Here is a 21420-nt window from a genome sequence, read left to right on the forward strand (position 1 = left end):
ATGATGGTTTCCGCTCATTGTCTCTTTAAACTTCTCTGTTCTCCGCAGCTCATCGCCTCACTGAGGAAGAACTTTGACCTTTTCAAACAGTGAAAGCTCTTCTAATAAGAAGCTTTTCCATTTAGTCAGACGTGTTTCCTTTTGTAGGACGTGTTTGGCATAATGTGATATCTAAAATCTTTCTATTTCTTGTTTTCTTTTCCAGAAACATGTGAAGACCCTTGCAGAGATTTGACCTGCACAAAAGCCTTCAACAACAGAAAGGCAAAGGTCTCCTCCGTTCTTCCCCTCGTTCGTTCTCTCTGCTTCCATTGCAGTTTCCTTGCAGGCCCATCCAACATGGCGGGCCTGCGGGCAACACGGAGGACTTTATCGCCTGACCCCAAAGTAGGAGTTTTGGCTACTCTGCTAGGATTTTGGCTTTTAGCCATCCCTGCCTTGTGCAGTGGGCAGACATTCACTACGTTCCACCCAGAACGCCGGGACTGGTTGTTCAACCACCTGACGGTTCACCAGACCACGGGGGCATTGTATATTGGAGCAGTCAACCGTGTGTACAAGCTCTCAGGCAACCTGACCCTCCTGGTTTCCCATGATACAGGCCCAGAGGATGACAACAAGGCCTGCTACCCCCCTCTGATTGTCCAGCCCTGCTCTGAGCCCCTTACCTCCACCAACAATGTCAACAAGCTCCTCCTCATTGATTATTCCCAAAATCGGTTGCTGGCCTGTGGCAGCCTCTACCAGGGCGTCTGCAAACTCCTCAGATTGGATGACCTCTTTATCTTAGTGGAGCCCTCCCACAAGAAAGAGCACTACCTCTCCAGTGTCAACCAGACTGGGACTATGTACGGGGTCATTGTGCCGTCACAGGGCCAGGATGGCACCCTATTTATTGGCACAGCAGTAGATGGAAAACAGGACTACTTTCCCACCATCTCCAGTCGAAAGCTGCCCCGTGATCCAGAGTCTTCTGCGATGCTAGACTATGAATTGCACACTGACTTTGTGTCCTCCCTCATCAAGATACCATCAGACACACTGGCTCTGGTCTCCCACTTCGACATCTATTATGTTTACGGCTTTGCCAGTGGCAGCTTTGTTTACTTCCTGACTGTGCAGCCCGAGACGCCAGAGAACAGCATGTCGTCGAGCGGATCCTCCAGTGACCTCTTCTACACTTCTCGCATTGTCCGCCTCTGCAAAGACGATCGCAAGTTTCACTCCTATGTCTCCCTGCCTATTGGCTGTGTGAAGAACGGCGTTGAGTACCGGCTGCTGCAGGCCGCCTACCTCGGCAAGCCAGGCCGCATTCTTGCTGTCTCGCTCAACATAAGCGCCCAAGATGATGTGCTCTTCACCATCTTCTCCAAGGGCCAGAAGCAGTTCCATCGCCCACCGGATGACTCGGCGCTCTGCGTCTTCACCATCCGAGACATCAATGCACGTATCAAGGATCGCCTGCAGTCCTGCTACCAGGGAGAAGGAAACCTGGAGCTCAACTGGCTGCTTGGGAAGGATGTGCAGTGCACCAAAGCGGTGAGTTACATCTTCATACATGCACACATATACAGATGTACTCTACACACACCATGCACGTATTTTATTTTAACAGTATGGAAATGATAATGACTGAAATATGCCTTTTCCGTGTGGTGACAATGGGACGTTTCTATTATAGTACACATTATAAGCGGTCCAAGGCTGCTCTAAAGGGGAAATGCAAATTATTATTTACATGGGTCATTCTCAGGCCATTCATTTTTGGCAGAGGGGCTTAAAGAGACAAGCGCAAAAGTAGAGCATTTCAAACAGATGGGGACTACAGGCATATTCAGACAGACAAAAGAAAAATGTTTTCTGAACATTTATGCATGTACATGTTCTGGCAGAAACTGAAACTACAGGCATGAAACTGAAAATTAGCTTGATATGTCTCCTTTAAGGTGCAGCAGAATCTGATATGCAGTAGAGGATAATACATACAATTGTCCAACAACATCTACATCCTGTTTTCTTCCTTTTAAATAAGATAACGAACATTAAGGGAATGACCGACCATTCTCAGTGAGCCTAGAAAGCACAGCGTTCAAAGTTTTGAGGGCGTATGCTGTTGTGAAAATAAATACAGCAATTATGAGGAAATGCTTTTGAGTGCCTTTGCACAGCTTACTTTCTGTTATCAAATGATCCTCGCACTACATGCAATTATGCCGCATTGTTTTGCAGCTGCGATATCAGAGAACATGCACTTTCAAGTATATTTCAATGAGAGATATTCATGAATGAGGGCCGATTTATTTTTCTTGACAAGAATCAAAGTGATAATCTCGTCGAGCACAATACAAATAAACACACTCCCACCCTTGGGGCGGGGGATCACACACCAGCCTATTTCTTCTGAAACCCCCAATTATCCCGTTCTACATGTATCTGCTTCATGTTGTCAAGTAAAATTAAGTTTCTTGATTTTCCTTCTTTCCCAAGAGGATACAGTCCTCTGTGCTTTCATTCTTTAATTGCTAATAGGAATTTAAGATGATTCACACTTAATGACTACTCTAGCTAAATGTAAGTAAGTCAGTGTAACTAGTCCGTTACTGTGTGTGCCTGTGTGTGTGTGTGTGTGTGTGTGTGTGTGTGTGTGTGTGTGTGTGTGTGTGTGTGTGTGTGTGTGTGTGTGTGTGTGTGTGTGTGTGTGTGTGTGTGTGTGTGTGATGGAGTTGTAGTGTAGGTCTTAATGTATTTTTAAGGTTTAATGATGTCCCTAACCTAACCATGATGAGAGCCACTGATCAGCTTCCTTTGTTGCTAATCCCCCCAGGTCACTCAATTGACCACCCTTATTAAAATCAGTACATTCCCCATTAGCACAATGTCAGAGGTGATTGTAAAGAGGAGGGAGACATTATCTCGAACAAGAGCTGTTGAGTTTTATGAGCTCAACTGAGAAGGCGGTAGCAGGGGTTGGAAGGCGGCGAGTAGGAGGAGGAAGGAGAGATGGTATATAGTTATGACAATGCTGAGGTCAGGAGGCTTTATATCTGTGGTAGCTTAAATTACAACCTTTTTTGTGTCCCAGATCATCTCGGTGTGCTGTAAAGCCGTTACCTGTAAAACACAGAAATAGATCAGGAGAAGAACTGACTGTCGAACTGTTTTTCATGGTGATTTGACTAGTACAGGAAAGGAAATGACGATAGATGTGTGACGACACACGTGTAGTAGGGCCGAAAAATAGCTTTTACTTCTCCAGAGTGGTGGGGGTGAGATGGGCCTGTTAGTCCCAGTGCTGCTGCTGGCCACCAGCCAGTTGTTCAGCTCATTGTGTAGCATTGAAACCAGGGTAGCAATAAAGCATCACAGAATTAGCAAGCTAAATCCACCATGCTTTAATGCTTTAATAGCTTTAACGCTACGCTGGTTACAAAAAACTAGCCTAACAAAGTTGTCAATTATCTGCCGATAGCAATGTGCATCCCTACGCTGTAACAAGAGTGTGCAGATGAAGCATTAAGTTGTAAGAATTAACTACAATGCTAGTTTTAGATGAACTACAAAACCTAACCTCAGTTAGTCCGGGACTTGCCCATGTCGGTTTAGTTTATATTGTAGCTAGCCTGCTACAACGGTCATAATGGCAACAGTTCACATTAAATGGCCGCCATTCTTACCATCCTGCTACGTTGATTTGAATGGAAATGTCTCTACTTCTTTTCTTTTCCCTGCGAGGCTGCACCTCCCACTCCATTCTTTTGGCATGCACTGCCAATAGCTTTCTGCACTCCTTTCACATTATACACCACAAGCTTTGTGATAAGAAAATCTGAAATGCAGTCCTTAAGACCATGTCCTCACGCTCAATGAGCTGCCAATAGATCCATAGTATAATATGGATTATGCAGATAGATGTCAATTGATGAGGAACTCTTGAAGGCTTATACAAATTACATTTAACAACCAGATATGTCAACCATGCAGATATGCACATATGTCTGCTTGCCGTAAAAAGCCCCCAGCACACTGTGGCTGCTTTACGGTGCACATATGTTTCACATCTTGTGATTCTTAAATAACCATGTTCCCGATGCTCACTGTGCAGTATTTTTAGAGCTCATGTGTCTCAGATGCATCAAACTATGATATGAATCAAGGTTGGACCAACTGAAGAGATTTTTTTATTTTTTTTGGTAACCGTCCTTACTGTACATCGCTTGATTTCTGACACACACATGCAGTCCCGGTGCCTTTCCTCTGGTCCACTGCTTACAGCGGGTAGCCAGTGAGCTGAAAGCAGAGAACCTTAATTACACCTCCAGCTCACACTCCCGTCTTGCAGACATTTCACTGTGTGTACGCTTACATGCAGGCCGAGGCTGAGGCTGGGAATGGAAGTGAGGCTGAGCCAGGGGATTCAGACCCAGCAAGCCAATCAAAGATTTATCACTCAGCCGTCCAGCCTTCTGCCATCTGGAGACTCACACCATCTCTGCAGTCACTCCCAAGGAGGACAGCCATGATGGGATTCTTTCTGTATCAAGCTGTCTATGTGTGTGTGTCTCTCTCTGACTAACACTATCATCCTGTCCTGCTTTTTTGCTCATGCCCCTCCAACTAATTAACCTCTCATGAGAGCATAGGTGGAGCTAGTGTTGATAACGCAGATATACCTTGGGAAGGAAACTCCGAGAGCAGATATCCCGTCGCGTGTAATTCATCCTTCATTCAGATGCCACCAAATGGAACACTTTGTGTCATTGTTTAACAAGATTATGCAGTCAACTGTTGAAGCAGAGCAAACAGTTTTCTGAACATAAGTTCAAAATTATACTGTATTGCGCGTTGTTCGATAAGGAATAATCACACAGGGTTACAGTCTATTTTTGTCTCACCACAGCTCTGCCTGCTAAAGATAACCAATGTAATCTGTATGAAACAGTCTGAGACGTGGCAAATCTACATTTCTTCACTGCTTGTGAGATTTGCGATAAGGCAGAGGGAAACAGAAAAAAGAATCAGCAGGAAGGTGTACAAGAAAAACTCAGCCACATGGAATCCAGGGGGATCCAGCTTGGCAGCCATGTCTGCTAAGCGTACATCATCTAAACAATCTAGATATAATCACAACCAAATGGTCTCGTTCCCAAAAGACCATATGCGGAATAGCTGCATGCATTTGAGGCAGCAGTTATTGATAAGCCGAAGTTTTGGAACTCACGCCTGTGTCCATGACTAATCGGTATATGTTTAAAACAAGCTTTAAACAATTATATTCAGCACATTTGAGTTTAAAACTATAAGAGAAAAGAGTGATGTAAGCAAAGATGTTTTCTTTTTTACTCTAATTTTAATACTGCAGTGGTGTACCCCCTAGCACTCTGTGCTATTTTGAGAAAAAGGAAATACAAGGAAATGCCATAAAGTTTAGGGGGCGTGGCAACAGAGCAGAGGCGATTGTTCCCTGTCAGCATTATTGCCTTTGCTCCACTCATGAAAATCTGCGTAGTACTGAAACGTTTTACTGCCATGGTGTGTAGTGAGAGGCTGAGCTGCCTCCCAAATGTGGGAAATGTCACTCAACATAGTCTGCTTATACCACTCTGACGGGGATGATGTCGGAGAAGACGTACAGTAGTGGCAGATAGAGAATTAATGAGTTGGGGTTGAAGAGAGTGGGATTTTATATAAATATTCTGAGGGACAATGAGATGAGAGTTTGTGGGATGCTACTATAGGATGTATACATTAGAGGCATGCTGGGCCTCAGCCTGCCTGGCCATCTCACTTTACTCCACATGGCACTTTGAGGCCACTGCCACTCAGACTGTCTCAGCTGACCTGATTCAACACCAGGAATACTGCTGTCCTGCTCCTCATTCACCACCTCCTCATATCTTCAGGGTGGAGTTAAGTCTTTGCTCTACGCAATTCTTGTGAGATAAACAGTACAATCACGCCCCCAAAAAACTTAATGAGACTTTATGGCAGTGATTCTCTTCTAATGAATGGGTAAATACAGTTCATTGCAGCCTCTTCGCTGAGATGCATATCTCAGAGTGGCACAGTCATCACATAGTGTGTTTGCCGGTGCGCGTAGTTATCATGCAGCATGTGTTTTCCTGCAGAGGTGTGATGATAGGCCAGGGTAATGAGCCACGTTGAGAGCAAGGTGGAGTTCAGTCAGGCAGAGCTGAGGCATGTCTGCCAAGTGGAACAGAAAAGGCAAGCGTTTGTCTGTCTGGGAGACTTAGCTGCACACCTCCACCTCCACCTCGCTCTGACCTCCCTCCTGCTCTCTCTCTCCCCCCTCATTTCCGTCTCTGACACTGCTACTATTTCCACAACTTAGACCATCACTCTCTCCCTCTGTCTCACTCTGTCACCTTCATCTTTCCTCCTTACCGAGCTGTCTTCTTTTATAATGCGCTGCGTCTCAGCCTATCCACTCTCTTAATGTCTTTTTCTCTGAGTTTGCCTCTTCTGAGGTATTTTTGTCGCTCCCCATCATACAGTACATTTCATGTCAAGGGGGTTTCTATGTTTAATCTCACACATCTGTCTCAAAGTCACGATCTCCTTTTTCCTTCTAATTATTTTCTATGAGCCAGTTTATATCTTGTCCATTCATATATCTATAACTTTTTTTTCTCATCTCTGTCTGCAGCCCGTGCCCATTGACGACTCTTTCTGTGGTCTGGACATCAACCAGCCTCTCGGTGGTTCTCAGCTGGTGACCGGTCACACTCTCTACACAGAGACTCGGGACCGAATGACTTCTGTCACCTCCTACATCTACAACGGTTACTGTGTGGCCTTCGTAGGCACCAAGAGTGGACGCCTAAAGAAGGTAAGCACCAGCTCCTTTCCCTCCCCTCACCCAGCAATTAAAGGCCTGTTGTTGTGCTCCCTTCACCACTGTGATACATAAAGACTCCGGCTGTCCAGTGGTCCATGGGGGTGCAAACACTATGAAGTGGTAGTATTTCCGTTCAGATGGATCATGGTCAAAGGGAAACTTATCTACTTAATATTTAAAGCCTGCTGTCAAAGCGTTGGAGAGGGATAATGGCGATGGCTAGCTCACTGTAGTGGTCAGTTCCTTGTTAAGTGAGCTCCAGTGTCGCAGTGTTGAATAACCTGCACTGGCCCATTCATTTTAATAAGCACCTTTCTGCCTGTGGCTCACTGAGAGGCAAAAGAGAGAGCAAGTCCATGCACTAAGCCTCCTAGTTTTGGTTAGAGAATACTTATACTACACAGAGGGTAAAGGGCTGCTGGCCAGTTAATGATAGATTTCATGCACGAGCCACAGGAAACCAGGTATTAGAGGAGATTGCCCACTGACAGGACTGGATGAGGGGGGAAATGAGTGCTATGCTCCGGGTTAAGGATGATATGAGGAGTGAGATTTTTAATCAGAAATACACTTGTTGCGCTGTTTTGGCGCTGATGCCTTTGACTATTTGTTGAATTTTAAAATGTCAATGCCCTGTTTAAGTGTGCATTATGTGTGTGTGGGTGCATTGTGTCACCATTGTTGTTTGTCTTGGTGCTTTCTAGATTACGCCCTATCAAGATTAGCACGTTAACGGCAAATTGTATGCTGTATGGACACGACCTTGATAATTTTGTCTTCAAAAAAAAGAAAATTGTCCCTTATTTCCATCATGAGGCCGGAATAAAGACCATGTTTTTCCATACCATTATAAGTCTTGCGCAGACTTGGCAGATTTCTGATAAGCCCTGAGTGTCTTTTCTTTGTTTTATTTATTAAGGATATTTTTATATTTTTTCGCTTTTCAGTTTAAATGTCTGAATATTCTTTCCTCTCTTTTCTCTTTGGAAGGGTGTACTTGCATTATTATTTTAATATATCATCATTATATCAATGACATAACTTGGTCTTAAAATAACAATAATGTGGTTTATCGCAATTATATCTTGGACATTATATCTTCCAACAAAGATAGCAGTTGTGACCGGTTGATTCTAGATTACATTTAGATAGCTGTTTGAAGGCTTAGCTCCTCCTCCCATGGGGATCCCTGTTTGAGTGACAGCAGGAGTGTGTCCCATGGCCATAACTGGCTTATACAGTCGTCCCTCCCCCTACTAACAACAGCTGCGTTATGCTCAGAGGAAGACTTTGCAAAGGCAAGAGAGATGCTAAAAACATTTTGATACCTCTTTTGGCAAGTGTTTTGCTATTTCCAGCCAGGCAACACAACACAAACAGTGCTGGCCTGGGTTATTTTGATCTCCATCTATTCATAATTAAATCAATACACCAATCAGGCAGTGGTGGGGAGAATATTCATTTGATGTAATCCCCTGCTTCAGCTGTTAAATAATTTAGATCCTTTTTATGACTTGGTTAAATTAGATGAGACAGAAAGAGTGTTTTCCCCACTGTGTAGCCATTGCTTGCATATTGTTCTATCTCCCTGCTTCCTTCCACACTCTAGCTGTCACTTCCCTTCCCCAAGTCCTCTATGTCCTATATTCTGCCCCCAGTTTGAGAATTCATGCAAACTAGCTTTGTCTCAGAGGGTGCATGACTGTAACCACAGTAACACTAACATGGGAGAGGCATTTTCCTCAATATGAGAAGGGTACCTAGAGTTCCAGTTCCAAAAAAAACCTTGTGGAGCACTCAACCACTGAGACTGGATCCACAAGACAACAGAGTAAGGTAGTAATACCACTTATACTAGCAGAACTTTCATGTAATAAGCATCATCTGATTTATTGTCATCATATTTATCAGCCTCTCTACATGATGTAGCCTAAATGAGAAAATGCAGGAGGTCAACTTCCTTCAAGTACTCCACTGCGAAAGATGCCATGAACACTAGCGCTCAACATGTTGTATTTTGAAGGTATGAGAGGAAGAAATCATTAATGTTGAGGGTGAAGAATCATTGATCACCAAGACTATTGGTGGATACTGGAGGTACTTTCCCACAGGAAATTTTAAGCTTCAAACACTTAATTTCCTGCATTATGGTAAACTTTTATGAACAAATGTATGATGTAAATCTAATCTCAAAATATAATGGAATGCATTCTGCTTAGCCCATCTGAGCCCCTCATGGGTTGCATCGGAAAGCAATGAGGTTTTTATTAATTATCAATCCATGTTTGTCGTATTTAATGTTTATGATTATTATTATTATAGTATATTGTGAAAATATGTATATTGTGCACATGATTTAGCAAGCACTGACTGTCCACTTCATGGGCATGAAAAAGAGAGTGACCCCAATTGGCCTTCCCACAGTGTGAGTTTCCTCCGACACATGGAAAAAGAAAATATTACTACTTTAATAGGTAAAGAATGATCAATTGCGCTGCATGCTAGCAGTGAAAGAAAGTGGACTTCTTTGCCCTCTGTCATTGTTAAGGTGTGTGCTTGTGTTGCAGTGTGTCTGAAATATGCATATGTTTACATTTAGAGTGTTATCCATGAATTCCCTCAGGTGCCACAGGGAGGGCAGCAGAGGGGTAGGGTTACCTGATGAGCCCTGGCTGCAGCTCCTCTGCAGAAGGCTGATAAGCTCCTCCAGAGTTACGTTAGATGTGTAGACGGGGTAGGATGCTGCAGGCTTCCTTCACATCAGAGCATGACACAGCTATAGGGTGACAAGATTTGATGCTTTGCCGGTGACACAGTTCTATACCGTTACCTCTTTCATGCAACCGAGAGAGACAGACAGATGGGGAAGGGGAGGGTGTGTGGGGACGCACGGTTAGGGGGTGTGAGCCTGTGCCGTGATGAGAAAAAAATAGGGGAAAAAGAGAAGCAGGAAGAGGCAGAGATAGGAGAAGGAGGAAGGTATTGGGGGAGGGAGGAAGAGACCGTTGAAATGTGAATTTAGTGCCGCCAAAGAAACCCGGGCTGCACCGCTGCCTGTAATTGGATTGGCTCCCTTCCCAAAGAATCCCCCCCTCCACAGCCCTCCAACTCCCACTTCCCCATTCAATCCAGCTCCCCCCCCCCCCCACCCGCTCATTCTCCCTGCAGACCGGCTCCTGTATATGCTGCTGTTTCCTGGGCTTAGCTGGAGCATGGCAAAGCAAGAGGGATAGTGTTGGCGGATATGCAGCTGCCGGTGGACGGCTTTTGCAGGGGATTGATTTAGGAAGAGGGGTTAAGAGGGTGGGGGAGTGAGCAGAGACGGATGCATATATATGGGAAACAATAACACCACAGTTGTGAGCCTCATCCAGTATATTAGCACTCACATTCTGAGGTAATATGTTCGGGGTGTGAAGTGCTTACATTTCGCTGTGTGATGTAGGTTCAAACAAACAAATCTTTATTTCCTATTGGTTGGAGTATTTTCATTCCCAACCAAGAGTGAAACGGAGTACTATGATGTGATGGTAAAGCTCTGTTGTCTGAGTGTCATGAGGCTTTCAAAAACTGGTTGTGAACTTCTGGGTGGCACCCTGGAGGCGATGATTGATTGTGGAGGGCAGTAGATGTTCACCTCAGCAGAAAGCTGCTAGGGGGCAATCAATATCCCAGGCCTTTGTGCACTTTTTCTTGCCAAAGTGAAACCAGTTCCAATCAGGACCAAAACTAGACCTTTAGTCCACTCTAAGCTAACACCAGAAGCTGTTCAAGCAAACCATTCTCAATCCCAACTCGTTAAAGGTCGCCACTTTTGACCGATGCATTGAGCCACTCTTTAGCTTACGAGAGACATACTGGGCTCTCATCTAGCTCCAGTTCAAACCTATCTGCATCATTATTAGACCTTTAGAGCAATAGAAGCAGTAAAAAGAGCAAGAAAGTCTGTATAGGACGGGCAAGGAATGGAGGTTGGTTGTTACTCAAACACAGGACTTTCACACAGGACACCACTTTTCATGTCCTGTATTTCCTTTTATAACTTATATGCTGAAGTAACACCAGTTACATAATAATTGACAGATTTCATGCAACAAAAAGCCTAAAACCTAAAAGCCTAAAACCTAAGTACACTGACATTGGAAGTTTTTTTTTTTTACTGTATGTATGGGACAAGCGGAAAGTGTACATTTCCTGTGAACACAGAAGTTTATTTTGAAAAGACATTATAGATGTAACGAGCGGAAACTGACCATCTCTGATAAGTCCACTGACACTACAGTGATACCTAGATCCTCATAGTTTGGAGCATAAGGCGACTAACCAAGCATTGGTATTTGATGAGTTGGAGTGAGAATGCATTGGTTCCAGTGAGTTTGTAGTCCTGCCCATGAGTTAATGTCCTATTTAAATTCTAGATCTAGGTTTACATTGATGCTCACCAAGCTCCATCATCTCCATTATCACTCCTATGTACCCAAAGACCAAAAGACCGCTGCAGGGCTCTGCAAGTCAGATTATATAGATAGGAGATCTGCTCTGCATGTTTCCTCTGAATACATATTACCCAAGACTTGCATCATCTAAATTGGAATTGGCTGTGTGTGGTTCACTCTGTGCTTAAGCACATATCTATCCCACTTGGGGACTGGGATTGGTGGGAAGCAACAACGGCATTAAGGAGGAGAGGAGCTGCGGGGAGCACTGCCTTTGATATAGATGGAGATGGAGGGCACGGCTGCACATGTAAAATTGGATGTTGAAAGACATCCCAGTAATAGATAAATGGGGGAGGTTAAATCAAGCTCATCTGAGGCACATTCAGGATTCCACTGTTAAACAGATGCAATTCGCAGACAGTGAGAATGAACATCCTCCATCCCAGCTCTCTCATACAGAGCAGCAGGGGTTAAAAGCTGTTGAACCTGAGACAACTGGGTTACACAGCCTGTTTTTAGGGTTGTATTTCCTAAGTGCATGCTTTGTTTTTTTATTCAAGCACCACAACTAATGGTGGTGGAAGTGATTGTTGAATGGAAGTCAGCAGTTGATTAGTGCTGGGTTGTATCAGCGGTAAACCATGCATGAAAAAAATGTCTTCCGGTTCTGTATCCTTCAACCATGATGTGCGGCTTTCGGCCTAATTAATTCTTCTCATCATGCCCTGATGGGTAATCAGGAATTGGTTTGGATGATGCCCCTGGCAGCTGAAGGGAACAACTTGAAAGGGTGGTTCAGGTGTTTAAGTGGACAAGTCCTGTTGAACTGGTTAACGTAGCAGACGGTGCATGTCTCACTCACCTGGCTCCCACACTGTCCCCAATAGCATCAAGGATGTGTGTGTTGAGCGGACGAGGGTAGCAGCTGATCATAGGGCATAAAGTGTCGGGAACTTGAAAGGCTTGTTAATGCATGCAGCTGCTCCTACAGGGCCCTGGTGGACAAATGGTAACCCCCCCCCAAACTCTTCTCTCACCCCTCTATGCTGTGTTCACCCCTAGTGAGCCTCAGAGAGTTAGTCCTTGGATTCATGGCCCTCAGAGGAAATATGATCAGAGAGCTTTGCCAGTCTGTCGTTTATTGACCCAGAGGCTACTCACCTGCTTCGCTTGTCCAGGCCCTGCTTTGGTCGAGGCCTGGCATAGCCTGGCCTAGGTTTTTATGTGGAAGCGAGGAATCGGCTAAGCAGATTTGTTGTCACTCTGCTCTCCAAGCCTATTTGCTGAAGCCGAGCTGGATTGTCAACCTGGTAAATGGAGGAGGGAATTGGGATAGAGAAGCGGTAAGAGGAAAAGAGAGGTGGACGGGTGGGAAAAGACAGAGATGGAGAGACAAAATGACTGACGTGCGTGTAGACAGACCAGAAAGAGAGAGGCTCTAACTAGCATTAAGCATGATGAAGCAACAAATGAATTGGATTCCCATTTCCCATTACCGGCATCCCATAACCATATGCACAAGCACACATACCCATTATTAGGATGAAGTATGATATGAACACAAACCCTGTTCATTTAACTTTAATAACTACTTTCAGTTGTTTGTTCCCAGTTGGTCATTAGTGCTTTCACGTGTGATTGCAAATAAACAAGCACAAAGAATTAATTCATTTTAATAGCTTTATTAAACATCTATTTTGTCACTGCATGGCTTGCATTAACCTTGAGCCAACATGAAAAGAAATGCAATTACAAATAATAAGCATCATCACAATTGCCACAAGGTAGAATATGTTTTCAATCACCATATTCACAAATTGTTATTTCCCACTGAATGCCTACTATAATAGACATTGCATTACTTTGTTTCAGGTTGAATGGTCAATTAATCCCACACGGAGCAAATCATTGCATCCCTTTGTTAAACCTTTGTTTTGTTTAAAATTCAATGAAAACCACCCTACTCAATACACCTGTTTACCAAGCATGCAACTAACATTTCAAACTTGGTAGAATGACAAATTGACAAGTTGCATAGAGACATAAGTAGCATTTTAGCTGGAATAACAGCTGCTACTACGTAACTATTAACAGCCATATTTAGGACTCTCCCTGCTTAATTGCCTGCAACAGTTTGAATCATGTTAAACTAAACAATAAACAATACAGCTTCAGTTCGCCCACTGGCAACAGCTGGGAGCCAAGCATAGCCCGCAGAAAGCTTTTGCTAGTAAAATAACATTTATCCTCCCCACACAACTTGCAGCACTTTCTCAAAGAGGCTGAATCATATGTCCTACAGTAAAATCAGCACCATTTGGAGAATTGCAAAAAGAGATTTCTTTTTTCTTTTTTATTACTTTAGGACCTCAGGGTGTCTTCTGGGTGCCAGCTCACAGAGAGACTGTCAACCGTCCTTCTAGCCTCTACAGCAGAATAGGATGACCAATACATGTCATCTTACATGAAGGCCTTCTTTGTGCTTTGTGGGGAATACCCTCTGACACAGATGGGGTCTGAATCAAGCAGCAACCTCTGGAGATGAAAAATTAAGCCAACATGGAAGTGCCAAAAACTTCAGTTTCTCATATGGCCAATTGAGGCTGGCTCCAATCCCCATAGACTCCCATGTTAAAATGGCCAACTTTACAGCAGAATAAAGTTATTTGCAGCCTGGTATAAGACAACAATATTTACTATAAACTATCAATAATATTTCTATTGATAGTTTTCAGAACTGAACATCAATGAGGAAGTAGTGATTGTTAAGTCCTCCCTCTGATCAGTTTAAACCATTTTTACAATAAATGTTACGATTCATTGAGGCGATGCAATTCACATGCCTGTGGCATTCTAAAGGCCTGTACACAACGGGGGCGTGACAGGGGATGAAATACTCGCCTGTGAATATTTTGCATTCACACTATTCATACCTGCAGCAATGCAAATTTGGTAGCATCTGGCAGTGTGTATGAGATGTCATGTCTAATGCTTTTATTGTGAAAGGTAAGAACAGAAAGAGTGGATCTGGTATGTCTATCTATGTCAAGGTTGAAAGAAGTAATAAAGTTTGCTGTCTTAGCTCAGAATAAGGTGCCTCTGTGTTGTTGTACTCTATAGTGTACGCTTTGAGTCTGCGTTGGAGAACGTGATTGGTTGATGCCTTTATTTGCGTTACAAAAGCTCCAAAAAATCTATAATATATTGGCAATAAATTCATGTGCGAATTAATCGCAAGAATAAAAACATCCCAAGTGTGTAAAGGCATCCAGACTTGAAAAATGACTGTTTTGTGCTTATTTGAATGAGTATGTTTGCGTGTGTTTTTGGTTGCCATAGGTCTTTAATCACCATAACCATCTATAGTCTAGCTAATGACTAGCCTGTTCATTGAGTTGGTAGGATGTCTGTGTGACCTTTCAGAACCTGGCCTCCACTTGACCCCCTCCTGCTCAGTTCTTAACCTTGTGCCAGATAAAGAGGCGGCCGGCGGCGGCCCCGGGCTGCAGCGACAGCAGACTGTGTCTTTAGAGTACAAGCTCTGTGTCTTCAAACCCTAGTCCAGACTTCTCTAAACACTCCACCGTTAAAAGGCGAAGGGAAGACTGAGAGCCCCTGCTGCTCCATTCATCCAAGCCTTATATCTGCTTCACCTTCTTAGTCTCTCTCTCTCTATCTATCTGTCTGTCTATCTCATTCCCTCTTTCTTGTCATAGCAGGGAGGTAAATGTAGCCTGGTCAGTAGAGTGGCTGTCCCCTCTTCATTTTCATTCTCTTTTCTTATTCCCTTCGCATTCTTCTCTTCCTTCCTGTCCCTTTCTCTATTTCAGTCCCTCACCCTTTCTTATTTCACTCCCTCACTCTTTCTTATTTCAGTCCCTCACTCTTTCTTATTTCACTCCCTCACTCTGTCTTATTTCACTCCCTCACTCTTTCTCCCAGTCTTTTTCTCCTTCTCTCTCCTGCTAAGACTATTACAATGACACAGCCTACCCTGCAGTGATATCATTAATAACATTCAAACAGCTCTCTGTTGCTTTCCCTCCCTCTATCTGTGTCCCTCTCCATTCTCTTTCTCTAATTGCTTGCTCTTTTCTCTGACAGTGTCTCGAAGGAAGCTTTTTTCATTATCCAACAACAAGAGACCAATACTCGCACAGTACATGCATTTTACAACACGTGTTTTTTATGCATGTAGGCTTAATTTAGCCACTTTAATTCAGCCCATGTGCAGCATCCATGCCAGCAATCCCAAAAGACACAAAGACAGAATCACATATGTGCATAAATATGTTTAATGTTACATATTCATTTATGCATTACCACGATCACAGTTTTTTTTTTTGACGTAATTTATTAGATTTGTTTTTGGCATTCACTTCTCTTTTTAGTAAACAATTTACCCAGTTGAATTCTTCACATAATTGGACTTAACTTCATGAGTGAGATTAATCAACCCATTGTTTGTTGGCGCCAGAGACCATGTGTAGAATGAGCATTGCTGTAGTTTAGATTTTCAACGTATTCTCTTCTTGATTGGGCTACGAATAAAGTTAATGGCAGCATTATATCCCTAGCCCATGAACATTTTCTCATGTTTGGAAGTACTTGGAGCCTAAAAGGGAACATAAGATGTAGATCAGGCTCTGTTGTCTCACTCACACGCAGAGCCTGGGAGTAATACTAAGCCTGTGGTGGTGGATTGTGTGGTTTTTTTTACCAATGCTGGGAGCAGTAGCGTCGTTAGGATAGGGTAGCCACATCAAACGCCGCCGACTTCCCAGATCCATGTCCTCTTGGTTAGGCGGAAAGATTAAACAAGTGAAAATAAGGCTGACTATTCCCAAATGTTTCACTTAGTAATTCAAAGTCCATTCTTATGAATATGGTATTTCTAGCCCACACATCTGGGCATTCGAATATTTTATGTGCAATTGAAACAGAAGTAAAATATGTCCAAGATATTATGCAAGGATTCCGTGTTGGGAGGCAGGGCCTCGCAGCCTATCAATATTCCTGTTTAGTCTGCAGCCAATATACGCACTACAGGGAGAACATTTTAAATTCATAGAAATTCTTATCAGTTGTTGCGTTGCTGTTATTGATCTGTTACTGTGGAAACAGCATGGTACGGGTGTAGGCCTTGTTGTTTTTTTTCTTGCCCGAGGTGTACTTCTGAGAGCTCCAATGACTTCCAAAAGTTTTACCTATCAAAGAGAAAATGTCTCTCTCTGTCAAATGGACTTTAAATACTCACCGCTTGACTTTTGTCCTCTGAGTTGCCAGCTGGCACAGATTATGAGTTTTTTTTCTTCTTCAATTTCCCTGTTGACCTTGCTGAAGCACACGCAGAGAAAGGGGACAGAGAGAGAGAGAGAGAGAGAGAGAGAGAGAGAGAGTAAACATCTTTAGGACAGAAAAAAAAAAACAGAAATAGATTAGCAAGCAACGTTTGTCAAAGTGGATGGCTGGCTCAGTGCCAAGCTGTATTGATTTGCTTTACAAAGCACTTGAATAGGCCAGATAACTGTGATTAGCCAATTCATTACTGCTGGCTCTTAGAGTGCTCCAAAATTAGATAAAAGAGGGGATAGGAAGGACAGAGGGGGGGAGTCAGATCAAACTATTACTTTGTAAACTTGCACAGAAACTCTAACAGTGGTTCACAACAGAGGGAATCTTTTTGAAGTTCCTGATGAATTTTTCCATCTTTACATGCATCGTAATGATCATCCTCATTAGAGGCAGTTACAAATAGAAAAAAAGAGAAAAAAACAGCATTGTTTGTGTGTTTGATAGCATGCATAATAACTCTAGATTACTCAAGCTACTAAAACAGCGTTCCTCTCATTTACTCTGCAAATGTGTTTTTCCATTTCAAGTGTCTCTTCAAGTTGTACAGCGACAATAGATCTCAGAAATGAGAATTGCTTTTGGCTTTGATGATATACTAAACTGTTGTCTGTGCGAAGGCAAACTGAGTGTGACAGCGACTAATGTTTCCGTCTGATAGTGAGACAGCTTTACTGCTCCTCTGTCTCCTACTTCATACAAGACAGCAGCAGTTATCAGGGCCCTGAGAGTTAAGCTCGTCTGGGTGACAGCATTGTTTAATGCATTCCTGTGATCACACCGTGTTTACAGGAAGCTTTTATGGGCTCAACACAAATCATTTCTTTGATAAATGCTTTTTTGACATCGAAAAGACATCTGGTTCATCATGTATTACAAATGTTATGACAATAAGGATTAGAAATTGCAGTATGTATCACGCTATGTTCCTTCTTGGTGCGTCATTAAATACCACATCTGTCCCATTTCCCTTCTGAGATGCTCCTGTTTTTCCTCTTAAACCTGGATGTTAAATCTCTGAAAGGGAATGAGGGATTGGGGCAAGCAATCCTTTATCATTTCCACCGATTTCCCTCTCGTTCCACTTTCTTTTCTAAATTTGTTCTGTGCACCACTCTATCTCCTTATTTCCCTCTCACTCTCTTCATCTCTCGCGCTCTTACCGCAGGCCTGTCGAGTTACTCCAGCTAGCCATCAGCCTAATGAACAGTGATACAGTGCTAATAGCATGTGATAATATTTCAAGCCACTGGTAATCTCCAGGCTCACTCAGCCTTTACCTGCTCTTCACTTCTGCACCTTTAATACACACACACACACACACACACACACACACACACACACACACACACACACACACGCACACAGGGCATCTCTTTCTCTTGACAGCTCCGTGTCAGGTCTTGGCCTCATGCTGTCATGAAACAGAGCTGTCAGTCTAGACTCCCTCCTAATAGTCCAGCCGTCCAGGTTACAGTCTTAATGGGATTGGACAGATCCTTCTGCAGAGCTCCTAACACAGTGTACAGTGTGGTGTGTTTTGTGGCCACAGCATCCAATCAAACCTCATAGTCATATCTGTTTTAAATGGTATTTTAATAGTATAACTGTTCTTATTGCTCCACACATATTTTCACCAAGAAATATAAATAATAATATACATTCACCATTTACTGTATATTCCCTATATAGCAATGAATTCAAGGTTGTAGCTTACTTTCAACCAGAGAACCTGCCACTGTCTGACCACTTGACTGTATATATATTGTGTATGTAGCCACCATGACATCAGCTATTGGTTTGTAGGCTACCGTTTTGAAGCCTTGAGTTTGGAATTCTGGTCGCCGCCATCTTGTTTTCTTTTAAATAAGAAGTTACCACATTTGAATGAGAGTGTGGAGCTGGGGAACAGGGAGGCTCGGCAGGGCCTGATACCGTTAGCATGGTGCATCCGCAATTCACACTAACTGTGTTATTAATTGGGATGCTAAATTTGGCTTGTGGAAAAAGCATCGTTTGTATTGTACTTACAGGAAAAAATTAACATTGTTTTTTGGTTCAACCTAACGCTGAACAATGCCATGATAGCATCACTGTGGCAGCGACCTGTCAATCACAGCCATGCCGCGCCCTAAGGAATACCCTGCTTATGGGACCATCATTTACTAATTGAACATCATGCTGTATTGACGCAGACTTGAAACCAATTGGGACGACAAATTCATGGTAATCATTTAATTGAGATGTAGGGTCATTTTCTAATAGACTTCTATACAATCTTTTTCTTTTTGCAACCAGAGGAGCTGCCCCCTGATGTCCATTGGAAGAATGCACATTTAAAGCATTTCCACATTGTTTTCCCTTTTTAGACTCAGAGGTCGGACCACTTGAGCAGTGACATAAAACAAAATGTCACTACCATAGAACAGCGCAAACTGACGTGAGATCGAAACTGATAGATAGAGGAAGACAGATTTTTAGAGGCCTTAGACTCCAGATATGTTAAAATGGAGATATAGAAAAGGGAAAGAAATAGTCCATGTAAAACATTTGATGTATCAGAATGTGTGGTTGGAAAGAGTGCCGAGCTGCAAGTGAAGAACTGAGGTAGAAGTGGAAATAGCAAGGGCATGTGTACAATTGTGAAAAGCACCTGTATCACCAGTAAGCCAATGCCAGGCCACACAGGGGCATCAGCGAGGTCACGGTATCAAAGAACAGAGCCGGAGCCAGAGGCCTCTTTCAGCCACAGGTCAGCTCAGCCACCGCTGTTATTCATTAAACCCTAATAGTTAGCGGTTGGGAAAACATTATCTGGGCCTCCGGTAACTTGACTAAAGGTAAGGGTCAGGGCCAAAGGCAGGAGTGAGACATCCCCATGCTTACCGACATGGGCGCACTGTGTCAGATTGGATTAGCAGTCAGCGCTGAGGTGATGATTTGATGGAATCACAACACAGCGGCGAGCCATCAACATTCCTCTTTTTTTACTCCGTTTAAAAGGGCAGTTAAGCATTTCTGTGGGGAATAACGTGTTACCGTCAGTCATGGTTAAGTATCTTGGTGTGTTTGGCAGCCACAGTTTGGTGCCACTGAAAGCAGCTGTTGGCTCAGTGGGGTGTACGCATAGAGGAGGTGTGTCTTGTGTGCATGTGTACCCACGTTAAGCCTATATTAACTGACTGTGATAATGAATTAGCATAAAAACAGCCAAACAAGTTTCAGGTTATTCCTCTGTCGGTTCAATTTGGCGATTAGAGGGCAAAGATCTTGTCTATATAATTTGCATGTTGCTTCCCTGAGGTATTGTTGCCTTTAGTGTGTAATTAATCTCTTTAACTTTGACATGCGTGCACACAATATGTGCATCTGAAGGTTTGTGTACCGTGTGTTTTTATCACATGTACACATGGGCAAAACATTCTTTGGTGTGGTGCACATACAAATTGCAAAGACTTATTTGTATGACGGGGGGGTTGCGAAAAAACCCCTTGATCATACATTCAAAAGACACTATGTGTTTCACTCAATTTCACAAGTGTTTCATCACACATGCATGCACACACATTCCCATATACACACAGACACACACACAGGGGAGAAGGTTTTTTTTTTGCCTTCCAACTGATTAGGAAACGAGAACGACGTGTCATGAGTTTTCACCCTAATAAGCCCGGGTACTTGCGGTCGGGTGCACCTTTGGGTGGAAGTATGCTGTGTTTAGGCTGCGAGCTGGATTGGAGGGAAGGTGTCGGGGGATCAGATGACTGCGTCGGCTCCCCAGGATCCCCGGCTGAAAGGGGATAGGACGGTGTTTGGGTTACACCATGCTGGGATTGCTGTCCTCTTTAAATAAGACACACTTGAACAAAGTGCAGCTGATCAGATTAGCGTGGCTGATCAGGTTTCCCAGCAGGTTGTTGGCTCCCACTGTCTGAACATCTTGACTAGAAAATGCTCTTAGTATTAAAAACACTGCAGAACAAAGAGTAGAATCATGGGGGATATATCAACAAAGTTGTTGTTTGGTTGGAAAATAAATGATGATGGAAAATGGATTCATCTGTGATCAGCACAGCCTTGGCTGTTAACGGGGTAAACATTCATCCTTTTGTTCATTGAGCTTTGCTTTTCTGCATCTACAGTCTTTCTCAAGGGCAAAGTTATTCTTTCTGGCAGCAGAGAAAAAAATCCTACAATAAAGTGGACCTATGGGAACCAGTCTGAAACAATGGTAGCAGGATGAATTGTACCAATCGTGGTGCTGGGTTCTATTGTTAAGTTTGCCATTGTGTGATGAGGAGGAAATTGTTTCGGTTTCTCGGGTTCAGCTGAATCCACCCCTTCAAAAACCAGAGATCACTGAAACGACGTCAGTGGAGGAGAAAAAACAGAATATCATCAGAAAACAGTGTCTTTGTTTGATCCTCCATTTCTACCCTCCTTTTTCTTCCTCTCATACTCTGTTGCTGTCTACAACTATCCTCTATCTTTTCTTCTCTCTTCTTGCGTAGCCACTTTTCAGCATCTTTGTCTTGTGCTATTTTTCTCAAATGCCCATTCTCTGCTCCTGCCTCTGCCCACTCTCTCTCTCTCTCTCTCTCTCTCTCTCTCTCTCTCTCTCTTTTTTTTTTTTCATTCTCCATGGCTTCTCACCCGTGATCCATCCAGGCCAAGCCACAATCCCCTTATAAGGCCAGTGGAAGCCCCCATCTGGCCTCTTATTTCCATATCAGATCTGCAGTAACAGACAGGGTTTATACAGGATCAAGT

At 43.3% G+C, this 21420-nt stretch overlaps 1 protein-coding gene across 1 annotated transcript in view; it reads left to right on the top strand.

Moving 5' to 3' along the window:
- Positions 1 to 279: 279 nt before the first annotated feature.
- plxna2 (plexin A2) overlaps positions 280 to 21420 on the top strand; it is a 153918-nt gene continuing 132777 nt past the window's right edge. The window contains exons 1-2 of the mRNA XM_054609985.1: positions 280 to 1539; positions 6665 to 6847. Of these exons, the coding sequence (XP_054465960.1) occupies positions 340 to 1539; positions 6665 to 6847 (1383 nt within the window). The 5' untranslated portion in view covers positions 280 to 339. The remainder of the gene's footprint in view (positions 1540 to 6664; positions 6848 to 21420) is intronic.

This window comes from Anoplopoma fimbria, chromosome 12 (genome assembly GCF_027596085.1).
Source record: "Anoplopoma fimbria isolate UVic2021 breed Golden Eagle Sablefish chromosome 12, Afim_UVic_2022, whole genome shotgun sequence".
NCBI lineage: Eukaryota > Metazoa > Chordata > Actinopteri > Perciformes > Anoplopomatidae > Anoplopoma > Anoplopoma fimbria.